The following is a 23,457-nucleotide window of genomic DNA, read 5'->3' on the forward strand; positions in this document are numbered from 1 at the left end:
ACCGCGTTTGGGAACCTCTGCACTAGAAGATTTTGAGCTCAAAGTAGCTCAAAACGCCAAATGTGAGCAAAATTTGAGCTCAAAATCTACTAATGCGTATGCACCTTTAGAACGACATATAAGCACAGTTTACATAAATTAATCAACTTTTGGCCTTGGGGTGCAGTGAAAAAATAAGAATTTACTTACCGATAATTCTATTTCTCATAGTCCGTAGTGGATGCTGGGGACTCCGTAAGGACCATGGGGAATAGCGGCTCCGCAGGAGACTGGGCACAAAGTAAAAGCTTTAGGACTAGCTGGTGTGCACTGGCTCCTCCCCCTATGACCCTCCTCCAAGCCTCAGTTAGGATACTGTGCCCGGACGAGCGTACACAATAAGGAAGGATTTTGAATCCCGGGTAAGACTCATACCAGCCACACCAATCACACCGTATAACCTGTGATCTGAACCCAGTTAACAGCATGATAACAGAGGAGCCTCTGAAAGATGGCTCACAACAATAATAACCCGATTTTTGTAACAATAACTATGTACAAGTATTGCAGACAATCCGCACTTGGGATGGGCGCCCAGCATCCACTACGGACTATGAGAAATAGAATTATCGGTAAGTAAATTCTTATTTTCTCTAACGTCCTAAGTGGATGCTGGGGACTCCGTAAGGACCATGGGGATTATACCAAAGCTCCCAAACGGGCGGGAGAGTGCGGATGACTCTGCAGCACCAAATGAGAGAACTCCAGGTCCTCCTCAGCCAGGATATCAATTTTGTAGAATTTTACAAACGTATTTGCTCCTGACCAAGTAGCTGCTCGGCAAAGTTGTAAAGCCGAGACTCCTCGGGCAGCCGCCCAAGATGAGCCCACCTTCCTTGTGGAGTGGGCATTTACAGATTTTTGGCTGTGGCAGGCCTGCCACAGAATGTGCAAGCTGAATTGTACCACAAATCCAACGAGCAATAGTCTGCTTAGAAGCAGGAGCACCCAGCTTGTTGGGTGCATACAGGATAAACAGCGAGTCAGATTTTCTGACTCCAGCCGTCCTGGAAACATATATTTTCAGGGCCCTGGCTACGTCCAGCAACTTGGAATCCTCCAAGTCCCTAGTAGCCGCAGGCACCACAAATAGGTTGGTTCAGGTGAAACGCTGAAACCACCTTGGGGAGAAACTGAGGACGAGTCCTCAATTCCGCCCTGTCCGAATGGAAAATCAGATAAGGGCTTTTTCAGGATAAAGCCGCCAATACTGACACGCGCCTGGCCCAGGCCAGGGCCAACAGCATGACCACTTTTCATGTGAGATATTTTAACTCCACAGATTTAAGTGGTTCCAACCAATGTGACTTTTGGAACCCAAAACTACATTGAGATCCCAAAGTGCCACTGGAGGCACAAAAGGAGGCTGTATATGCAGTACCCCTTTTACAACGTCTGAACTTCAGGGACTGAAGCTAGTTCTTTTTGGAAGAAAATTGACAGGGCCGAAATTTGAACCTTAATGGACCCCAATTTCAGGCCCATAGACACTCCTGTTTGCAGGAAATGTAGGAATCGACCCAGTTGAATTTCCTCCGTCGGGCCTTACTGGCCTCGCACCACGCAACATATTTTCGCCAATTGCGGTGATAATGTTTTTGCGGTTACATCCTTCCTGGCTTTGATCAGGATAGGGATGACTTCATCCGGAATGCCTTTTTTCCTTCAGGATCCGGCGTTCAACCGCCATGCCGTCAAACGCAGCCGCGGTAAGTCTTGGAACAGACAGGGTCCTTGCTGGAGCAGGTCCCTTCTTAGAGGTAGAGGCCACGGATCCTCCGTGAGCATCTCTTGAAGTTCCGGTTACCAAGTCCTTCTTGGCCAATCCGGAACCACGAATATAGTGCTTACTCCTCTCCATCTTATCAATCTCAGTACCTTGGGTATGAGAGGCAGAGGAGGGAACACATACCCTGACTGGTACACCCACGGTGTTACCAGAGCGTCTACAGCTTATTGCCTGAGGGTCCCTGGACCTGGCGCAATACCTGTCGAGTTTTTAATCATGTGGAAGACTTCTGGGTGAAGTCCCCACTCTCCCGGGTGGAGGTCGTGCTGAGGAAGTCTGCTTCCCAGTTGTCCACTCCCGGAATGAATACTGCTGGCAGTGCTATCACATGATTTTCCGCCCAGCGAAGAATCCTTGCAGCTTCTGCCATTGCCCTCCTGCTTCTTGTGCCACCCTGTCTGTTTACGTGGGTGACTGCCGTGATGTTGTCCGACTGGATCAACACCGGCTGACCTTGAAGCAGAGGTCTTGCTAAGCTTAGAGCATTGTAAATGTCCCTTAGCTTCAGGATATTTATGTGAAGTGATGTCTCCAGGCTTGACCATAAGCCCTGGATATTCCTTCCCTGTGTGACTGCTCCCCAGCCTCGCAGGCTGGCATTCGTGGTCACCAGGACCCAGTCCTGAATGCCTAATCTGCGGCCCTCTAGAAGATGAGCACTCTGCAACCACCACAGGAGGGACACCCTTGTCCTTGGTGACAGGGTTATCCGCTGATGCATCTGAAGATGCGACCCGGACCATTTGTCCAGCAGGTCCCACTGGAAAGTTCTTGCGTGGAATCTGCCGAATGGGATTGCTTCGTAGGAAGCCACCATTTTACCCAGAACCCTTGTGCATTGATGCACTGAGACTTGGCTCGGTTTTAGGAGGTTCCTGACTAGCTCGGATAACTCCCTGGCTTTCTCCTCCGGGAGAAACACCTTTTTCTGGACTGTGTCCAGGATCATCCCTAGGAACAGAAGACACGTCGTCGGAACCAGGTGCGATTTTGGAATATTGAGAATCCAATCGTGCTGCCGCAACACTACCTGAGATAGTGCTACACCGACCTCCAACTGTTCCCTGGATCTTACCCTTATCAGGGAATTGTCCAAGTAAGGGATAACTAAAATTCCCTTCCTTCGAAGGAATATCATCATTTCGGCCATTACCTTGGTAAAGACCCGGGGTGCCGTGGACCATTCATACGGCAGCGTCTGAACTGATAGTGACAGTTCTGTACCATAAACCTGAGGTACCCTTGGTGAGAAGGGTAAATTTTTACATGAAGGTAAGCATCCTTGATGTCCCGAGACATCATGTAGTCCCCTTCTTCCAGGTTCGCAATCACTGCTCTGAGTGACTCAATCTTGAATTTGAACCTCTGTATGTAAGTGTTCAAAGATTTTAGATTTAGAATCGGTCTCACCGAGCCGTCCGGCTTCGGTACCACAACAGTGTGGAATAATACCCCGTTCCCTGTTGCAGGAGGGGTATCTTGATTATCACCTGCTGGGAATACAGCTTGTGAATGGCTTCCAAAACTGTCTCCCTGTCAGAAGGAGACATCGGTAAAGCCGACTTTAGGAAACGGCGAGGGGGAGACGTCTCGAATTCTAATTTGTACCCCTGAGATATCACCTGAAGGATCCAGGGGTCTACTTGCGAGTGAGCCCACTGCGCGCTGAAATTCATTGAGACGGCCCCCCTACCGTGCCTGATTCTGCTTGTAAAGCCCCAGCGTATACTGAGGGCTTGGCAGAGGCGGGAGAGGGTTTCTGTTCCTGGGAACTGGCTGATTTCTGCAGCCTTTTTCCTCTCCCTCTGTCACGGGGCAGAAATGAGGAACCTTTTGCCCGCTTGTCCACGAAAAGACTGCGCCTGATAATACGGCGTCTTCTCATGTTGAGAGGCGACCTGGGGTACAAACGTGGAATTCCCAGCTGTTGCCGTGGCCACCAGGTCTGAAAGACCGACCCCAAATAACTCCTTAATAAAGCAATACTTCCAAATGCCGTTTGGAATACGCATCACCTGACCACTGACGTGTCCATAACCCTCTACTGGTAGAAATGGACAACGCACTTAGACTTGATGCCAGTCGGCAAATATTCCGCTGTGCATCACGCATATATAGAAATGCATCTTTTAAATGCTCTATAGGCAAAAAAATACTGTCCCTATCTAGGGTATCAATATTTTCAGTCAGGGAATCCGACCACGCCAACCCAGCACTGCACATCCAGGCTGAGGCGATTGCTGGTCGCAGTATAACACCAGTATGTGTGTAAATACCTTTTAGGATACCCTCCTGCTTTCTATCAGCAGGATCCTTAAGGGCGGCCATCTCAGGCGAAGGTAGAGCCCTTACAAGCGTGTGAGCGCTTTATCCACCCTAGGGGGTGTTTCCCAACGCACTCTAACCTCTGGCGGGAAAGGATATAATGCCAATAACATTTTAGAAATTATCAGTTGTTATCGGGGGAAACCCACGCATCATCACACACCTCATTTAATTTCTCAGATTCAGGAAAACTACAGGTAGTTTTTCCTCACCGAACATAATACCCCTTTTTGGTGGTACTCGTATTATCAGAAATGTGTAAAACATTTTTCATTGCCTCAATCATGTAACGTGTAGCCCTACTGGAAGTCACATTTGTCTCTTCACCGTCGACACTGGAGTCAGTATCCGTGTCGGCGTCTATATCTGCCATCTGAGGTAACGGGCGCTTTAGAGCCCCTGACGGCCTATGAGACGTCTGGACAGGCACAAGCTGAGTAGCCGGCTGTCTCATGTCAACCACTGTCTTTTATACAGAGCTGACACTGTCACGTAATTCCTTCCAACAGTTCATCCACTCAGGTGTCGACCCCCTATGGGGTGACATCACTATTACAGGCAATCTGCTCCGTCTCCACATCATTTTTCTCCTCATACATGTCGACACAAAAGTACCGACATACAGCACACACACAGGGAATGCTCTGATAGAGGACAGGACCCCACTAGCCCTTTGGGGAGACAGAGGGAGAGTTTGCCAGCACACACCAGAGCGCTATATATATACAGGGATAACCTTATATAAGTGTTTTTCCCCTTATAGCTGCTGTATAGTTAATACTGCGCCTAATTAGTGCCCCCCTCTCTTTTTTAACCCTTTCTGTAGTGTAGTGACTGCAGGGGAGAGCCAGGGAGCTTCCCTCCAACGGAGCTGTGAGGGAAAATGGCGCTTGTGTGCTGAGGAGATAGGCTCCGCCCCCTTCACGGCGGCCTTTTCTCCCGCTTTTTTTAGGAAAACTGGCAGGGGTTAAATGCATCCATATAGCCCAGGAGCTATATGTGATGCATTTCTTTAGCCATATAAGGTTTAAAACATGTTTTATTGCGTCTCAGGGCGCTCCCCCCCAGCGCCCTGCACCCTCAGTGACCGGAGTGTGAAGTGTGCTGAGAGCAATGGCGCACAGCTGCGGTGCTGTGCGCTACCTTATTTGAAGACAGGAACGTCTTCTGCCGCCGATTTTTCCGGACCTCTTCGCTCTTCTGGCTCTGTAAGGGGGCCGGCGGCGCGGCTCCGGGATCCATCCAGGCTGAACCTGTGATCGTTCCTCTGGAGCTAATGTCCAGTAGCCTAAGAAGCCCAATCCACTCTGCACGCAGGTGAGTTCGCTTCTTCTCCCCTTAGTCCCTCGATGCAGTGAGCCTGTTGCCAGCAGGTCATTCGGGCACAAAATCTTAACTGAGGCTTGGAGGAGGGTCATAGGGGGAGGAGCCAGTGCACACCAGCTAGTCTTAAAGCTTTTACTTTGTGCCCAGTCTCCTGCGGAGCCGCTATTCCCCATGGTCCTTACGGAGTCCCCAGCATCCACTTAGGACGTTAGAGAAAAATGCTGCTAGATGGCTAACCTGCGGCTCGTCTCCAGCTGTTGTGAAACTACAAGTCCTAGCATGCCCTGCCACAAAGAATACTACAATTGTGGGAGGCATGCTGGGATTTGTAGTCCAGCCTTGCTTAGGGTGCCGCGATTCAATAAAGTTTGGGAACCCCTGACTCACGGTGCTGTGCAGCTAGTTATAGCTTAGCACCGCAGAGAGACATGATGACACCACGTGACACACACCACGCAGGAAGGACGTTCTACTAACTGCACACACGCCACAACCAACATGGCCGTCGCCCCTTCACCTGTGGGTCATGTGCAGCGTCTCGTCTAGCCATGGCACTCTGACGCTCTATCACCGCCGGGCGGAGGACTGAGCAGCGCAGCCTGTGTGTGTACAACGCGCCCGCAGCAGTGTCTGACTGGTGCGATGGCGGCGGTGCCGGAGCTGCGGGTGTCGGTTAAATCAGGAGTTGCTGGAGGTGGCAGCGAGCCGGAGCCCATGGAAGTGGAACTGGAAGTAGAAGAGGGGGAAGTAGAGGCCGCGGCCGGCAAGAAGTCTCCCCTTGAGGTGGTTTCGGTACGTGTAGCCGGTGCTATAGCTCCCCCATCCCCGGTGAAACTTGGTGTATGTGCTTAGCTAGACTCGGGTCCCCCCTGCCTGTCTATCACCTGGCTCCTCCTTGTCTCAGCAGCTGCCCATTCATTGCCCGGTGTCTGCACTGCGTGTTTGTGACCTGGGTGCATATAAATACAGTTCTTGTTATTACTACCATAGTACATGTTCCCATCCCAGTATGACATACAACAGTGGCAGTGAGGGATCAGCTTCTATTGGCATTCATGTACAGGACTATAGGGTGGGAAGTAAAGGAGAAATTAGACATTTGGTATTGGTAGATGCTAGAATCAAGTGGGCTAAGGGACCTTTTCCGTCTGGGGGAGGAGTCACAACACAAGGGGGAGGAGCAAGGCCAGCGGGATAGTTCCTCTACTATCCACGCCACCAACTATTACCTTTAGTAATCAGGTGGCAAGCGGACCGAGCCCGAAGCGTGGCGAGCATACTTTTCGGGTACCCTGTTCGCCCGTAGCTCCTCCCCCCTGGTGACGTGTCTCCTCCCCTAGATACGTCAGAAGGTCCCTTCTCCCACTCCGAAATAGAATCAACCATTTGGTAATAGGTGGTCCCATTTCCACCCCTGCATTGAATTAAGGTTGCCGTTAAGCTGGGTAGACACTAATACCCCTTTCACATCGCAAATGCTAGGTCCCACCTGGTAATTGGAAACGGGTCCTTACCGGGTGGGAACGGCATTTGACCCTAACAACTTGCTCCCTGACCCAGCAATATGCCAGGTTGGGTTGCCATAGCGGTGGCGGGTGGAGCTGTGGGCGGAGGCGGCGCTCCGCCTCTTCCTATGTAGTGAACGGGTCCCAGGTCGCATCGACCTGTCAACCCGTTCACACTGCCCCTGACACGGTATTCAACCCGGGAATAACACTGCTTTCTCTAACGTCCTAGTGGATGCTGGGGACTCCGTCAGGACCATGGGGAATAGCGGCTCCGCAGGAGACAGGGCACAAAAGCAAGCTTTTAGGATCACATGGTGTGTACTGGCTCCTCCCCCTATGACCCTCCTCCAAGCCTCAGTTAGGTTTTTGTGCCCGTCCGAGCAGGGTGCAATCTAGGTGGCTCTCCTAAAGAGCTGCTTAGAAAAAGTTTTTAGGTTTTTTATTTTCAGTGAGTCCTGCTGGCAACAGGCTCACTGCATCGAGGGACTTAGGGGAGAGATTTTCAACTCACCTGCGTGCAGGATGGATTGGAGTCTTAGGCTACTGGACATAGCTCCAGAGGGAGTCGGAACACAGGTCACCCTGGGGTTCGTCCCGGAGCCGCGCCGCCGATCCCCCTTACAGATGCTGAAGATCGAGGGTCCGGAAACAGGCGGCAGAAGGCTCTTCAGTCTTCATGAAGGTAGCGCACAGCACTGCAGCTGTGCGCCATTGTTGCTACACACTTCACACTGAACGGTCACGGAGGGTGCAGGGCGCTGCTGGGGGCGCCCTGGGCAGCAATATTTAATACCTTTTATGGCAAAGGAATACATCACATATAGCCATTGAGGCTATATGTATGTATTTAACCCAGGCCAGATATCTCAAAACCCGGGAGAAAAGCCAGCCGAAAAGGGGGCGGGGCTTATTCTCCTCAGCACACAGCGCCATTTTCCTGCTCAGCTCCGCTGTTAGGAAGGCTCCCAGGACTCTCCCCTGCACTGCACTACAGAAACAGGGTAACAAAGAGAAGGGGGGCATATTTTGGCGATATTTATATATTTTAAGGCGCATATAACAGAAACAACACCTTTTAGGGTTGTTTATATACATTTTATAGCGCTTTTTGGTGTGTGCTGGCAAACTCTCCCTCTGTCTCCCCAAAGGGCTAGTGGGGTCCTGTCTTCGATAAGAGCATTCCCTGTGTGTCTGCTGTGTGTCGGTACGTGTGTGTCGACATGTATGAGGACGATGTTGGTATGGAGGCGGAGCAATTGCCGGTAATGGTGATGTCACCCCCTAGGGAGTCGACACCGGAATGGATGGCCTTAATTATGGAATTACGTGATAATGTTAGTACATTACAAAAGTCAGTTGACGAAATGAGACGGCCGGAAAACCAGTTGGTACCTGCTCAGGCGTCTCAGACACCGTCAGGGGCTGTAAAACGTCCCTTACCTCAGTCAGTCGACACAGGTACCGACACAGATGAATCTAGTGTCGACGGTGAAGAAACAAACGTATTTTCCAATAGGGCCACACGTTATATGATCACGGCAATGAAGGAGGCTTTGCAGATCTCTGATACTGCAGGTACCTCCAAAAAGGGGTATTATGTGGGGAGTGAAAAAACTACCTGTAGCTTTTCCAGAATCAGAGGAATTGAATGACGTGTGTGATGAAGCGTGGGTTAACCCCGATAGAAAACTGCTAATTTCAAAGAAGTTATTGGCATTATACCCTTTCCCACCAGAGGTTAGGGCGCGCTGGGAAACACCCCCTAGGGTGGATAAAGCGCTCACACGTTTATCAAAACAAGTGGCGTTGCCGTCTCCTGATACGGCCGCCCTCAAGGATCCAGCAGATAGGAGGCTGGAAACTACACTGAAGAGTATTTACACACATACTGGTGTTATACTCCGACCAGCAATAGCCTCAGCCTGGATGTGCAGTGCTGGGGTAGTGTGGTTGGATTCCCTGACTGAAAATATTGATACCCTGGATAGGGACAGTATTTTATTGACTTTAGAGCAATTAAAGGATGCGTTTCTTTATATGCGAGATGCTCAGAGGGATATTTGCACTCTGGCATCGAGAGTAAATGCGATGTCCATATCTGCCAGAAGAAGTTTATGGACGCGACAGTGGTCAGGTGATGCGGATTCCAAAAGGCATATGGAAGTATTGCCATATAAAGGAGAGGAATTATTTGGGGTCGGTCTATCGGATCTGGTGGCCACGGCAACTGCCGGCAAATCCACTTTTTTACCTCAGACCCCCTCCCAACAGAAAAAGACACCGTCTTTTCAGCCGCAGTCCTTTCGCTCCTATAAAAACAAGCGGGCAAAAGGACAGTCTTATCTGCCCCGAGGCAGAGGAAAGGGTAAGAGAGGGCAGCAAGCAGCCCCTGCCCAGGAACAGAAGCCCGCCCCGGGTTCTACAAAGCCATCAGCATGACGCTGGGGCTTTACTAGCGGACTCAGGAGCGGTGGGGGGTCGACTAAAGATTTTCAGCAATCAGTGGGCTCGCTCACAGGTGGACCCGTGGATCCTGCAGATAGTATCTCAGGGTTACATGTTGGAATTCGAAAGGTCTCCCCCTCGCCGGTTCCTAAAGTCTGCTTTACCAACGTCTCCCTTAGAAAGGGCGACGGTATTGGAAGCCATTCACAAGCTGTATTCTCAGCAGGTGATAATCAAGGTACCCCTCCTACAACAGGGAAAGGGGTATTATTCCACACTATTTGTGGTACCGAAGCCGGACGGTTCGGTAAGACCTATTCTAAATCTGAAATCCTTGAACCTGTACATACAGAAATTCAAGTTCAAGATGGAGTCACTAAGAGCAGTGATAGCGAATCTGGAAGAAGGGGACTTCATGGTGTCCCTGGACATAAAAGATGCTTATCTGCATGTCCCAATTTACCCCTCACACCAAGGGTATCTCAGGTTCGTGATACAAGACTGTCATTATCAGTTTCAAACGCTGCCGTTTGGTTTGTCCACGGCACCTCGGGTCTTTACCAAGGTAATGACCGAAATGATGGTTCTTCTACGAAGAAAAGGCGTATTAATTATCCCTTGGACGATCTCCTGATAAGGGCAAGGTCCAGAGAACAGCTGGAAGTCGGGGTAGCACTAACCCAAGTAGTGCTTCAACAACACGGGTGGATTCTGAATCTTCCAAAATCTCAATTGACACCGACAACACGTCTGCTGTTCCTGGGAATGATTCTGGACACTGTTCAGAAAAAGGTGTTTCTCCCGGAGGAGAAAGCAAGGGAGTTATCCGAACTTGTCAGGAACCTCCTAAAACCAGGAAATGTGTCAGTACATCAATGCACAAGAGTCCTGGGAAAGATGGTGGCTTCTTACGAAGCAATTCCATTCGGCAGATTCCACGCACGAATATTTCAGTGGGATCTGCTGGACAAATGGTCCGGATCGCATCTGCACATGCATCAGCGGATAACACTGTCACCAAGAACAAGGTTGTCTCTCCTGTGGTGGTTGCAGAGTGCCCATCTGTTAGAGGGCCGCAGGTTCGGCATACAGGACTGGGTCCTGGTGACTACGGATGCCAGCCTACGAGGCTGGGGAGCAGTCACACAGGGAAGAAACTTCCAGGGTGTATGGTCAAACCTGGAGCCGTCTCTTCACATAAATATACTGGAGCTAAGAGCGATCTACAATGCTCTAAGCCTGGCGAAACCGCTGCTTCAGGGTCAGCCGGTGTTGATCCAGTCGGACAACATCACGGCAGTCGCCCACGTAAACAGACAAGGCGGCACGAGAAGCAGAAGAGCAATGACAGAAGCTGCAAGGATTCTTCGCTGGGCGGAAAATCATGTCATAGCACTGTCAGCAGTGTTCATCCCGGGGGTGGACAACTGGGAAGCAGACTTCCTCAGCAGACACGACCTTCACCCGGGAGAGTGGGGACTTCATCCGGAAGTTTTCCACATGATTGTGAACCATTGGGAAAAACCAAAGGTGGACATGATGGCGTCTCGCCTCAACAAAAAACTGGACAGATATTGCGCCAGGTCAAGAGACCCTCAGGCAATAGCTGTGGATGCTCTGGTAACACCGTGGGTGTACCAGTCAGTGTATGTGTTCCCTCCTCTGCCTCTCATACCAAAGGTACTGAGAATTATACGGAAAAGGGGAGTAAGAACAATACTAGTGGCTCCGGATTGGCCAAGAAGAACTTGGTACCCGGAACGTCAAGAGATGCTCACGGAAGATCCGTGGCCTCTACCTCTAAGAAGGGATCTGCTTCAGCAGGGACCTTGTATGTTCCAAGACTTACCGCGACTGCGTTTGACGGCATGGCGGTTGAACGCCGGATTCTAAAAGAAAAGGGCATTCCAGAGGAAGTTATTCCTACCTTGATTAAAGCTAGGAAGGAAGTGACCGCACAACATTATCACCGCATTTGGAGAAAATATGTTGCGTGGTGTGAAGCCAAGAAGGCCCCAACGGAAGAATTTCAATTGGGTCGATTCCTACATTTCCTGCAGGCAGGATTGTCTATGGGCCTAAAATTGGGGTCTATTAAAGTTCAAATTTCGGCCTTATCAATCTTCTTCCAGAAAGAATTGGCTTCAGTGCCTGAAGTACAAACTTTTGTCAAGGGTGTACTACATATACAGCCCCCAATTGTGCCTCCAGTGGCACCGTGGGATCTAAACGTAGTTTTGGATTTTCTCAAATCTCATTGGTTTGAGCCTCTCAAATCGGTAGATTTGAAGTATCTTACATGGAAAGTAACCATGCTACTGGCCCTGGCTTCAGCCAGGAGAGTTTCAGAGTTGGCGGCTTTATCGTACAAAAGCCCATATCTGATTTTCCATTCGGACAGGGCAGAACTGCGGACACGTCCTCATTTTCTCCCTAAGGTGGTTTCGGCTTTTCACTTGAACCAGCCTATTGTGGTGCCTGCGGCTACTAGCGACTTGGAGCACTCCAAGTTACTGGACGTTGTCAGAGCATTGAAAATATATATTTCAAGGACAGCTGGAGTCAGAAAATCTGACTCGTTGTTTATCTTGTATGCACCCAACAAGATGGGTGCTCCTGCGTCTAAGCAGACGATTGCTCGTTGGATCTGTAGCACAATCCAACTTGCACATTCTGTGGCAGGCCTGCCACAGCCTAAAACTGTTAAAGCCCACTCCACAAGGAAGGTGGGCTCATCTTGGGCGGCTGCCCGAGGGGTCTCGGCATTACAACTTTGCCGAGCAGCTACGTGGTCAGGGGAGAACACGTTTGTAAAATTTTACAAATTTGATACTCTGGCTAAAGAGGACTTGGAGTTCTCTCATTCGGTGCTGCAGAGTCATCCGCACTCTCCCGCCCGTTTGGGAGCTTTGGTATAATCCCCATGGTCCTGACGGAGTCCCCAGCATCCACTAGGACGTTAGAGAAAATAAGAATTTACTTACCGATAATTCTATTTCTCATAGTCCGTAGTGGATGCTGGGCGCCCATCCCAAGTGCGGATTGTCTGCAAATACTTGTACATAGTTATTGTTACAAAAATCGGGTTATTATTGTTGTGAGCCATCTTTTTTTAGAGGCTACTTCTTTGTTATCATACTGTTAACTGGGTTCAAATCACAAGTTGTACGGTGTGATTGGTGTGGCTGGTATGAGTCTTACCCGGGATTCAAGATCCTTCCTTATTGTGTACGCTCGTCCGGGCACAGTACCTAACTGAGGCTTGGAGGAGGGTCATAGGGGGAGGAGCCAGTACACACCATGTGATCCTAAAAGCTTGCTTTTGTGCCCTGTCTCCTGCGGAGCCGCTATTCCCCATGGTCCTGACGGAGTCCCCAGCATCCACTACGGACTATGAGAAATAGAATTATCGGTAAGTAAATTCTTATTTTTTCAGACGACCCGGGAATTCGCCATGGGCCCTTTCACACCACACAGCAACCCATGTCGACCCGGCAATATACCAGGTCATACCGGGTTATTTTTGCGGTGTGAAAAGGGGAATTAGTGACATATTGGATGATATATATTGTTGCGGTGTCGATAGTAACAGTATATATATACACATTGGATAGTGTGTACCTGTGATCGCGCACTCCCTGCTGTACTCTGCAGGGGTCTCCCATTGGATGTACTGCTCGTCAGATGGACCGACCCCGTGAAGATGACTTTCAGTTAAAAGCGCGATGTACCAATATATAGTGTGGCGGTGTGATACATCAGTGCATTGTGTTGGGACATCGCTGGGTTGCACCATCGCGTAGTGTGTACCCAGCTTTAGGCAGCCTAGATTTCTGGCCCCATCTCTATTACCAGGTCTTGCATTTTGACTCTTGATTGAAGTGATTGGGGGGGGGGAGAGAACGGAAATGCAGGGGCAAAACCTGGGAATTCTGCCACGGGCTCATGCAGGGACATTCCCGGGTTGGCACCTTTCATACCAGCATTTGGAGCCGAGACATCCCGGGTCTGCACCTTTCATACTGAACCCGGGATAGCCCTGCATTTTCTGAAAATGGGCGTCTCAGAACAAACACAAGACCAGGAAGTTCCTTGAATAGCCAATCAGCATCAGCAGAGGCAACCCGGGAAGGTGGGACATGTCCCTGCACCATTCACACTGTCCAGGTTCCAGGGAAGAACCCGGGACCAACCCTGGTCGATTGCAGGGTTGAGATGCAGGGACAGAAGAAACCTGGGATTTTGTCCCTGTACCCTTTCACACTGAGAAATTTCCCGGGTTGATGCGCGTTCATGTGTTTTAACCCGGGAAATTTTGGGCTGTGTGAAAGGGGTATACGTAAGGTAACAAGACCTTTCGTGTGTAATTTCACTCTAATGTCCCACCAGGGCAGAGCAGGTAGACCACTGCTTCCCCTCATGGCGATTAGACTGTACCTTATATCAGTCATTACTGTCCCAACGTCTGTCGTAAGATGGCAGGGCTGGGAGAAACATGTAGTGGGATCAGATTTTTGCATCTAATGGGCACATCAGCAGCTGAAATTCATTGCCAACTGGTTGAGGTGTATGGTGATAACATGTCACGAAAACAAGTTTTTGTTTGGTGCACTGCCTTTGATAACGGCAGGACAGACTTTCAAGATGAGCAGTGATCTGGCCGGCCGAGCATGTCAATCAAACCTGTTTCCGTGACATGATCACCGTACATCTTGACAAGTTGGCAATAAATTTCAGATGCTGATGTGCCCCTTAGGCACAGAGATCGGATCACGCCACACACCTCAGTGTTTGCCCATGTTCCCCCAACATCGTCATCTTACTACTGCTGTTAGGACCGTTTGACCATACCTCCCAACATGACCCTCTCCAGGAGGGACAGAATGCTCTGCTCCTGGACTTCCCTCTTAATGTGTGATTGCTGTCACCTGTTTTGAACAGTTTAATGGATAAGAAAGGTGTTTCAGCACAGGTGATGGCAATCCTAAATTAAGAGGGAATTCCAGGAGCAGATCATTCTGTCCCTCCTGGAGAGGGTCATGTTGGGAGGTATGGTTTGACTAATGGCCATGAGGGGAAGCAGAGGTCTATCTGCTCTGGCCAGGTGGGAATTTAGAATGAGAATATTACACACTGAGGTGTTGTTGCCTTACGCCGTACCGGTCAAGATGGATGGTCCCAGAAATGTATTGGGGAGTCCTGGTGGTGACTGGCTGTTTAGACACACACAGATGTACCATTTTATGGGTGTACTTTCTGAGTGTCGAAGGTGTGTCACTGACATGATTGTGTATATAGATGCTTTTTTTCACTCTCAGTGGAGGCCATACTCTGATGGAGAATCTGCACCTAGCATGAAGCTGGGGCGAGTTTCCATGGTGCAAACTGAGCATGATTTTATTGTCTAAAGGTGCTCAAAGTGGGTGTCTCAGTCCTTGCACATTTAGATGTATGGCTGTACACCAGGGAAACTGCTTATAATAGCATTAGCATAAAGTCGCAGATGCTCCTATGGCCCAGCTGGTTGTCATTTCTGGCCCATGTGCTATTTTGTAAGCTCTCACTATGAGGGAGATGTATCAAACCTTTGAGAAAGTTTAATTGGAGAAGTTACCCATAGTATCCAATCTACACTGTGCTAGAAATGATAGTTTGCTATGGGCAGCTTCTCACCTTTTATCTCTTGAAGGTTTGATACAGCTCCGCTTGTGCGTGGCCAGCTGTGGTGGTGCTGGCTGGTCTGCTGAGATTGCTGCAGTTGGATAAAGAATAAGGGGTCTATTAACGAAAGGTGGGTACACACTGGCCGATATATTGGCCGTTCTCTTGAACGGCTGATATATCGCAGGTCCGTTGGCTAGTGTGTACGGCTGATACGTCTGTGAACTCAGTCGTTCACAGACGTATCGCGTCAGTCCCGCTGCACAGCCGACGGACAATATATCTACCGATATATTGGCGCATCGCTGTGTGTGTGTGTACGGGCGGTTGGCCGACCGCCCGTACACATGCTGCGGCGGTCGGCGGTGATTGACAGCTGAAGTTCATGACGTAAGTCCCCGACGGATCGGGCAGTGTTTATGCACAGCACACTGCCCGATCCATCCATAGATATATCTGCCGATCAATTGATTGGCAGATATATCTACCAATGTGTACCCACCTTAAGTCTCGGATGGAGATAAAGTACCAGCCAACCAGCTCCTTACTGACATGTTTCAAACCCAGTCTGTGACATGGCAGTTGGAAGCTGATTGGCTGGTCTTTTATCTCCGTCTGCTTTATCTCCATCCAAGGCTTAGTATAGACCCATAAGACACTGTTTATTTTGAACTATGTGACCACATTAATAATTGCAAGAAGCACATTACCTTATTGTTAAACTTTCTTTATAATCTGATAATCGGGGGCCCCACCAGCGCTTTAAAGCGTTCAAATCTTTATAACGAAAAGGTAAATGAAGAGTCGTAACTCTTCACTCCCTACAGGTGATCTATTTAAGTTACATAATCATGTCGCATACTAGCTCTACAGTGGATGAGATGGGAGCCCAGCATGTACTGTAGGTTACAATGGACAAGGGAATGTACACTGATACCAAATTAGGAGTTGGCTTGGCTCCAATACTCCATTAAATAGTTCTGTAAAATCTTATCAGTTTGTTAGGATTCTTAAATCTGAATGCTCTAATAAGGACAGTTATGTACCTGAGACTAAAGCTGGCCATAGACTGCAAGATGGATGCACCTCCATACACTGCACAATGAATGGAAACCATCTCCATTATCATGTGGGCTGAATGACTGTCAGATAGGTTTAATAATTAAATGATCCAGAGCAGTTTTCAAGTTGTGAATGATTATCGTTCAGGTCCATACGCTTTTCTTCATACCCCAGATCCCCACTGCAACCTGTATATAGCAGAACAGAATAAATCCTTAATGCATCTGTCATTTTTGTGCATTTAATCACTGCAGACATCTAAGCAGCAGCTGAGCTGTGGGACCCTCATGAGGCTGCCAGTCTTTAATGGAGTGGAAACCACGTTTTTGACGTGGTTTCCGGCGTGTGATCGCTGGGGCAACAAATTGCAGTTATGGCCGTAACCGTTACAGAAACGTATTTTACATGCCAGCCAGTTTCTGTTCTCACAGCAATTATAGATCCTGGAGAGAGAGCGAAAAGTAGTTTTTATAGGATGTAACAAAATAATAGGTTTGATTTTATTATTGTTTACATATAGTGTATATGTATGTGTATATCGCTCTATCTATAGAGGGAATCGTGAGAGCCCAAAGGAAACGCACACATATGGAGAACATGTAAACTCAATACACACAGGGCAATAATTGTGAATCTAAAGCTGCGTACACTTGAGCGACACCGTCTAGTGTTTCCCATCCTGGGCCGCCCATATACAGTCTGCGATATGACTGTTCATATCGCTCAGTGACGTCACGCAGTGGCCGGGCCGTGCAGGCAGCTCCTGGACGACCGTCCAGATTGAGCATGCATGCACTGCCGACACCAAGGGTCGTTAACAACCCGCGGTGCCGCGCATCGCCGGCAAACACACTTGCCGAGAAAGTGAACAACGTATCTCATGAAGGGAGAAAATGAGTGACGTCGTTCATTTTATCAGCAAGTGTGTATGAATCATTACTCCTGGCCCCAGTGCTGTGAGAGAGAAATCGTAGCTACTGTGTTTTAACAAAATTACTGTGTTCCAAAATTGATCCTTCTATCCCGTGTAAATATTTTTCTCTATCGTCCTAAGTGGATGCTGGGGTTCCTGAAAGGACCATGGGGAATAGCGGCTCCGCAGGAGACAGGGCACAAAAAAGTAAAGCTTTACTAGGTCAGGTGGTGTGCACTGGCTCCTCCCCCTATGACCCTCCTCCAGACTCCAGTTAGATTTTGTGCCCGAACGAGAAGGGTGCAATCTAGGTGGCTCTCCTAAAGAGCTGCTTAGAGAAAGTTTAGTTTAGGTTTTTTTTCTTTACAGTGAGTCCTGCTGGCAACAGGATCACTGCAACGTGGGACTTAGGGGGAAAGTAGTAAACTCACCTGCATGCAGAGTGGATTTGCTGCTTGGCTACTGGACACCATTAGCTCCAGAGGGATCGAACACAGGCCCAGCCGTGGAGTCCGGTCCCGGAGCCGCGCCGCCGACCCCCTTGCAGATGCTGAAGCGTGAAGAGGTCCGGAAACCGGCGGCTGAAGACTCCTCAGTCTTCATAAGGTAGCGCACAGCACTGCAGCTGTGCGCCATTTTCCTCTCAGCACACTTCACTGGGCAGTCACTGAGGGTGCAGAGCGCTGGGGGGGGGCGCTCTGAGAGGCAAATATAAACCTTATACAAGGCTAAAAATACCTCACATATAGCCCATAGGGGCTATATGGAGATATTTAACCCCTGCCTGACTGGAAAAATAGCGGGAGAAGAACCCGCCGAAAAAGGGGCGGGGCCTATCTCCTCAGCACACGGCGCCATTTTCTGTCACAGCTCCGCTGGTCAGAACGGCTCCCAGGTCTCTCCCCTGCACTGCACTACAGAAACAGGGTAAAACAGAGAGGGGGGGCACATTAATGGCTATATATATATATATTAAAGCAGCTATAAGGGAGCACTTAATATAAGGATATCCCTTGTATATATAGCGCTTTGTGGTGTGTGCTGGCAGACTCTCCCTCTGTCTCCCCAAAAGGGCTAGTGGGTCCTGTCTTCATTAGAGCATTCCCTGTGAGTTTGCGGTGTGTGTCGGTACGTGGTGTCGACATGTATGAGGACGATATTGGTGTGGAGGCGGAGCAATTGCCAAATATGCAGATGTCACCCCCCAGGGGGTCGACACCAGAATGGATGCCTTTATTTGTGGAATTACGTGATGGTTTATCTTCCCTTAAACAGTCAGTTGAGGACATGAGGCGGCCGGACAATCAATTAATGCCTGTCCAGGCGCCTCAAACACCGTCAGGGGCTGTAAAACGCCCTTTGCCTCAGTCGGTCGACACAGACCCAGACACGGGCACTGATTCCAGTGACGACGGTAGAAATTCAAACGTATTTTCCAGTAGGGCCACACGTTATATGATTTTGGCAATGAAGGAGACGTTACATTTAGCTGATACTACAGATACCGTAAAACAGGGTATTATGTATGGTGTGAAAAAACTACAAACAGTTTTTCCGGAATCAGAAGAATTAAATGACGTGTGTGATGAAGCGTGGGTTGCTCCTGATAAAAAGTTGATAATTTCAAAAAAGTTATTGGCATTATACCCTTTCCCGCCAGAGGTTAGGGCGCGCTGGGAAACACCCCCTAAGGTGGACAAGGCGCTCACACGCTTATCCAAACAAGTGGCGTTACCCTCTCCTGAGACGGCCGCACTTAAGGATCCATCAGATAGAAAGATGGAAGTTATTCAAAAGAATATATACACACATGCAGGTGTTATACTACGACCAGCTATAGCAACTGCCTGGATGTGCAGTGCTGGAGTAGTTTGGTCAGAATCCCTGATTGAAAATATTGATACCCTAGATAGGGACAATGTTTTACTGTCGTTAGAACAAATAAAGGATGCATTTATCTATATGCGTGATGCACAGAGGGATATTTGCACACTGGCATCTCGGGTGAGTGCTATGTCCATTTCAGCCAGAAGAGCCTTATGGACACGACAGTGGACAGGCGATGCGGATTCAAAACGTCACATGGAGGTTTTGCCGTATAAAGGGGAGGAGTTATTTGGAGTTGGTCTATCAGACTTGGTGGCCACGGCTACTGCCGGGAAATCCACTTTTTTACCTCAAGTCACTCCCCAACAGAGAAAGGCACCGACCTTTCAACCGCAGCCTTTTCGCTCCTACAAAAATAAGAGAGCAAAGGGCTTGTCGTACCTGCCACGAGGCAGAGGAAGAGGGAAGAGACACCAACAGGCAGCTCCTTCCCAGGAACAGAAGCCCTCCCCGGCTCCTGCAAAAACCTCAGCATGACGCTGGGGCCTCTCAAGCGGACTCGGGGACAGTGGGGGGCCGTCTCAAAAATTACAGCGCGCAGTGGGCTCACTCGCAGGTAGACCCCTGGATCCTGCAGATAATATCTCAGGGGTACAGGTTGGAATTAGAGACGGATCCTCCTCATCGTTTCCTGAAGTCTGCCTTACCAACCGTCTCTTCCGAAAGGGAGAGGGTGTTGGAAGCCATTCACAAGCTGTACGCTCAGCAGGTGATAGTCAAAGTACCCCTATTACAACAAGGAAAGGGGTATTATTCCACTCTATTTGTGGTACCGAAGCCGGATGGCTCGGTAAGGCCTATTCTAAATCTGAAGTCCTTGAACCTCTACATAAAAGAGTTCAAGTTCAAGATGGAGTCACTCAGAGCAGTGATAGCGAACCTGGAAGAAGGGGACTTTATGGTATCCTTGGACATCAAGGATGCGTATCTACACGTTCCGATTTACCCCGCACACCAGGGGTACCTCAGGTTCATTGTTCAAAACTGTCACTATCAGTTTCAGACGCTGCCGTTCGGATTGTCCACGGCGCCTCGGGTCTTTACCAAGGTAATGGCCGAGATGATGATTCTTCTTCGAAGAAAAGGCGTATTAGTTATCCCATACTTGGACGATCTCCTAATAAGGGCAAGGTCCAGAGAACAGCTGGAGACAGCTTTAGCACTATCTCAAGAGGTGCTAAGACAACACGGGTGGATTCTGAATATTCCAAAATCCCATTTAATCCCGACAACTCGTCTGCTGTTCCTAGGAATGATTCTGGACACGGTTCAGAAAAAGGTTTTCCTTCCAGAGGAAAAAGCCAAGGAGTTATCCGATCTGGTCAGGAACCTCCTAAAACCAGGAAAAGTGTCAGTACATCAATGCACAAGAGTCCTGGGAAAAATGGTGGCTTCTTACGAAGCAATTCCATTCGGCAGATTCCATGCAGAATATTCCAAAGGGATCTGTTGGACAAATGGTCAGGGTCGCATCTGCAGATGCACCTGCGAATAACCCTGTCACCAAAGACAAGGGTGTCACTTCTGTGGTGGTTGCAGAAGGCTCACCTATTAGAAGGCCGCAGATTCGGCATTCAGGATTGGATCCTGGTGACCACGGACGCCAGCCTGAGAGGCTGGGGAGCAGTCACACAAGGAAGAAACTTCCAGGGAGTATGGACGAGTCTGGAAAAGTCTCTTCACATAAACATTCTGGAACTAAGAGCAATCTACAATGCTCTAAGCCAGGCGGAACTTCTCCTGCAAGGAAAGCCGGTGTTGATTCAGTCGGACAACATCACGGCGGTCGCCCATGTAAACAGGCAGGGCGGCACAAGAAGCAGGAGTGCAATGGCAGAAGCTGCCAAGATTCTTCGCTGGGCGGAGAATCACGTGATAGCACTGTCAGCAGTGTTCATCCCGGGCGTGGACAACTGGGAAGCAGACTTCCTCAGCAGACACGATCTTCATCCGGGAGAGTGGGGTCTACATCCAGAAGTCTTCAACATGTTAATAGACCGTTGGGAAAGACCAATTGTAGACATGATGGCGTCTCGCCTCAACAAGAAACTGGACAAATATTGCGCCAGGTCAAGAGATCCACAGGCAATAGCTGTGGACGCACTGGTAACTCCTTGGGTGTACCAGTCAGTGTATGTGTTTCCTCCTCTGCCGCTCATACCAAAGGTATTGAAGATCATACGGCAAAGAAGAGTAAGAACAATACTAGTGGTTCCGGATTGGCCGAGAAGGACTTGGTATCCGGAACTTCAAGAGATGCTCACGGACGAACCGTGGCCTCTACCTCTGAGAAGGGACCTGCTACAGCAGGGTCCCTGTCTTTTTCAAGACTTACCGCGGCTGCGTTTGACGGCATGGCGGTTGAACGCCAGATCCTAAAAGGGAAAGGCATTCCAGAAGAAGTCATTCCTACCTTGATTAAGGCACGGAAGGAAGTCACCGTGAAACATTATCACCGCATTTGGCGAAAATATGTAGCGTGGTGCGAGGATCGGAGGGTTCCGACGGAGGAATTCCAACTGGGTCGTTTCCTACATTTCCTGCAATCAGGATTATCTATGGGTCTCAAATTGGGATCCATTAAGGTTCAAATTTCGGCCCTGTCAATATTCTTCCAAAAAGAATTGGCCTCTGTCCCTGAGGTCCAGATTTTTGTCAAGGGAGTACTGCATATACAGCCTCCTGTGGTGCCTCCGGTGGCACCGTGGGATCTAAATGTAGTTTTAGATTTCCTCAAATCCCATTGGTTTGAACCATTGAAAAAGGTGGATTTGAAATATCTCACATTGAAAGTGACTATGTTACTAGCCCTGGCCTCTGCCAGGAGAGTATCTGAATTGGCGGCTTTATCTTATAAAAGTCCTTATCTAATCTTCCATTCGGATAGGGCAGAACTGCGGACTCGTCCGCATTTTCTCCCTAAAGTGGTATCAGCATTTCATCTGAACCAACCTATTGTGGTGCCTGCGGCCACTAGCGACTTGGAGGACTCCAAGTTGTTGGACGTTGTCAGAGCCTTAAAAATATACATTGCAAGGACGGCTGGAGTCAGAAAATCTGACTCGCTGTTTATATTGTATGCACCCAACAAGTTGGGCGCACCTGCTTCTAAGCAGTCGATTGCTCGTTGGATTTGTAACACAATTCAACTTGCACATTCTGTGGCAGGCCTGCCACAGCCTAAAACTGTAAAAGCCCACTCCACAAGGAAGGTGGGCTCATCTTGGGCGGCTGCCCGAGGGGTCTCGGCATTACAACTCTGCCGAGCAGCTACGTGGTCGGGGGAGAACACGTTTGTAAAATTTTACAAATTTGATACCCTGGCAAAGGAGGACCTGGAGTTCTCTCATTCGGTGCTGCAGAGTCATCCGCACTCTCCCGCCCGTTTGGGAGCTTTGGTATAATCCCCATGGTCCTTTCAGGAACCCCAGCATCCACTTAGGACGATAGAGAAAATAAGAATTTACTTACCGATAATTCTATTTCTCGGAGTCCGTAGTGGATGCTGGGCGCCCATCCCAAGTGCGGATTATCTGCAATACTTGTACATAGTTATTGTTAACTAATTCGGGTTATTGTTAAGGAGCCATCTTTAAGAGGCCCTTTCTGTTGTCATACTGTTAACTGGGTTTAGATCACAAGTTGTACGGTGTGATTGGTGTGGCTGGTATGAGTCTTACCCGGGATTCAAAATGCCTCCCTTATTGTGTATGCTCGTCCGGGCACAGTACCTAACTGGAGTCTGGAGGAGGGTCATAGGGGGAGGAGCCAGTGCACACCACCTGACCTAGTAAAGCTTTACTTTTTTGTGCCCTGTCTCCTGCGGAGCCGCTATTCCCCATGGTCCTTTCAGGAACCCCAGCATCCACTACGGACTCCGAGAAATAGAATTATCGGTAAGTAAATTCTTATTAATTGATTAGTTCAGTAGAAAAAGAAACACTTGTCGTTTCTCCTGATCCCTATAACTAGCCAGTGCTCCAAAAATAATCTGTATTTCATATCATGAGATGATCTGCAGAAGATAGTTGTCTTACTAGGTACCTATCTTGTGACCAAAACACCAAAAGTTTTCCTAATGTTATTAATATAATAGACAACATACATCCTAACACATTAGCCATAACATTAAATCCACTGACAGGTGAAGTGAATAACCTTGATCATCTCATTACAATAGTACCTGTCAAGGGGTGGGATATATTAGGCAGCAAGTGAACAGTCAGTTTTTTTGCAGTTGATGTGTTAGAAGCAGGATATATGGGCAGGCGCAAGGACCTGAGCAACTTTGACAAGGGCCAAATTGTGATGGCTAGATGACTGGGTCAGAGTATCTCCAAAATATCAGGTCTTTTGGAGTGTTCCAGGTATGCAGTGGTTAGTACCTTCCAAAACGTGGACCAGCCACAGGGTCCTGGGTGCCCAGTGCTCTTTGATGCACCTTTTTAGGGCAATCCCACAGAAGAGCCACTATAACACAGATTGTACAAAAAGTTAATGAT

The 23,457-nt window shown here is 48.9% G+C and overlaps 1 protein-coding gene across 2 annotated transcripts in view; it reads left to right on the plus strand.

Moving 5' to 3' along the window:
- The first annotated feature begins 5,905 nt into the window (after positions 1 to 5,905).
- NCBP3 (nuclear cap binding subunit 3) overlaps positions 5,906 to 23,457 on the plus strand; it is a 138,178-nt gene continuing 120,626 nt past the window's right edge. Inside the window, exon 1 of one of the 2 annotated variants that reach the window (XM_063956139.1) lies at positions 5,906 to 6,271. In XM_063956139.1, coding sequence (XP_063812209.1) covers positions 6,122 to 6,271 — 150 coding nt within the window. In that variant the 5' untranslated portion in view covers positions 5,906 to 6,121. The remainder of the gene's footprint in view (positions 6,272 to 23,457) is intronic. The other variant, XM_063956138.1, reaches the window with a different exon arrangement.

This window comes from Pseudophryne corroboree, chromosome 2 (genome assembly GCF_028390025.1).
Source record: "Pseudophryne corroboree isolate aPseCor3 chromosome 2, aPseCor3.hap2, whole genome shotgun sequence".
NCBI classification, from domain to species: domain Eukaryota; kingdom Metazoa; phylum Chordata; class Amphibia; order Anura; family Myobatrachidae; genus Pseudophryne; species Pseudophryne corroboree.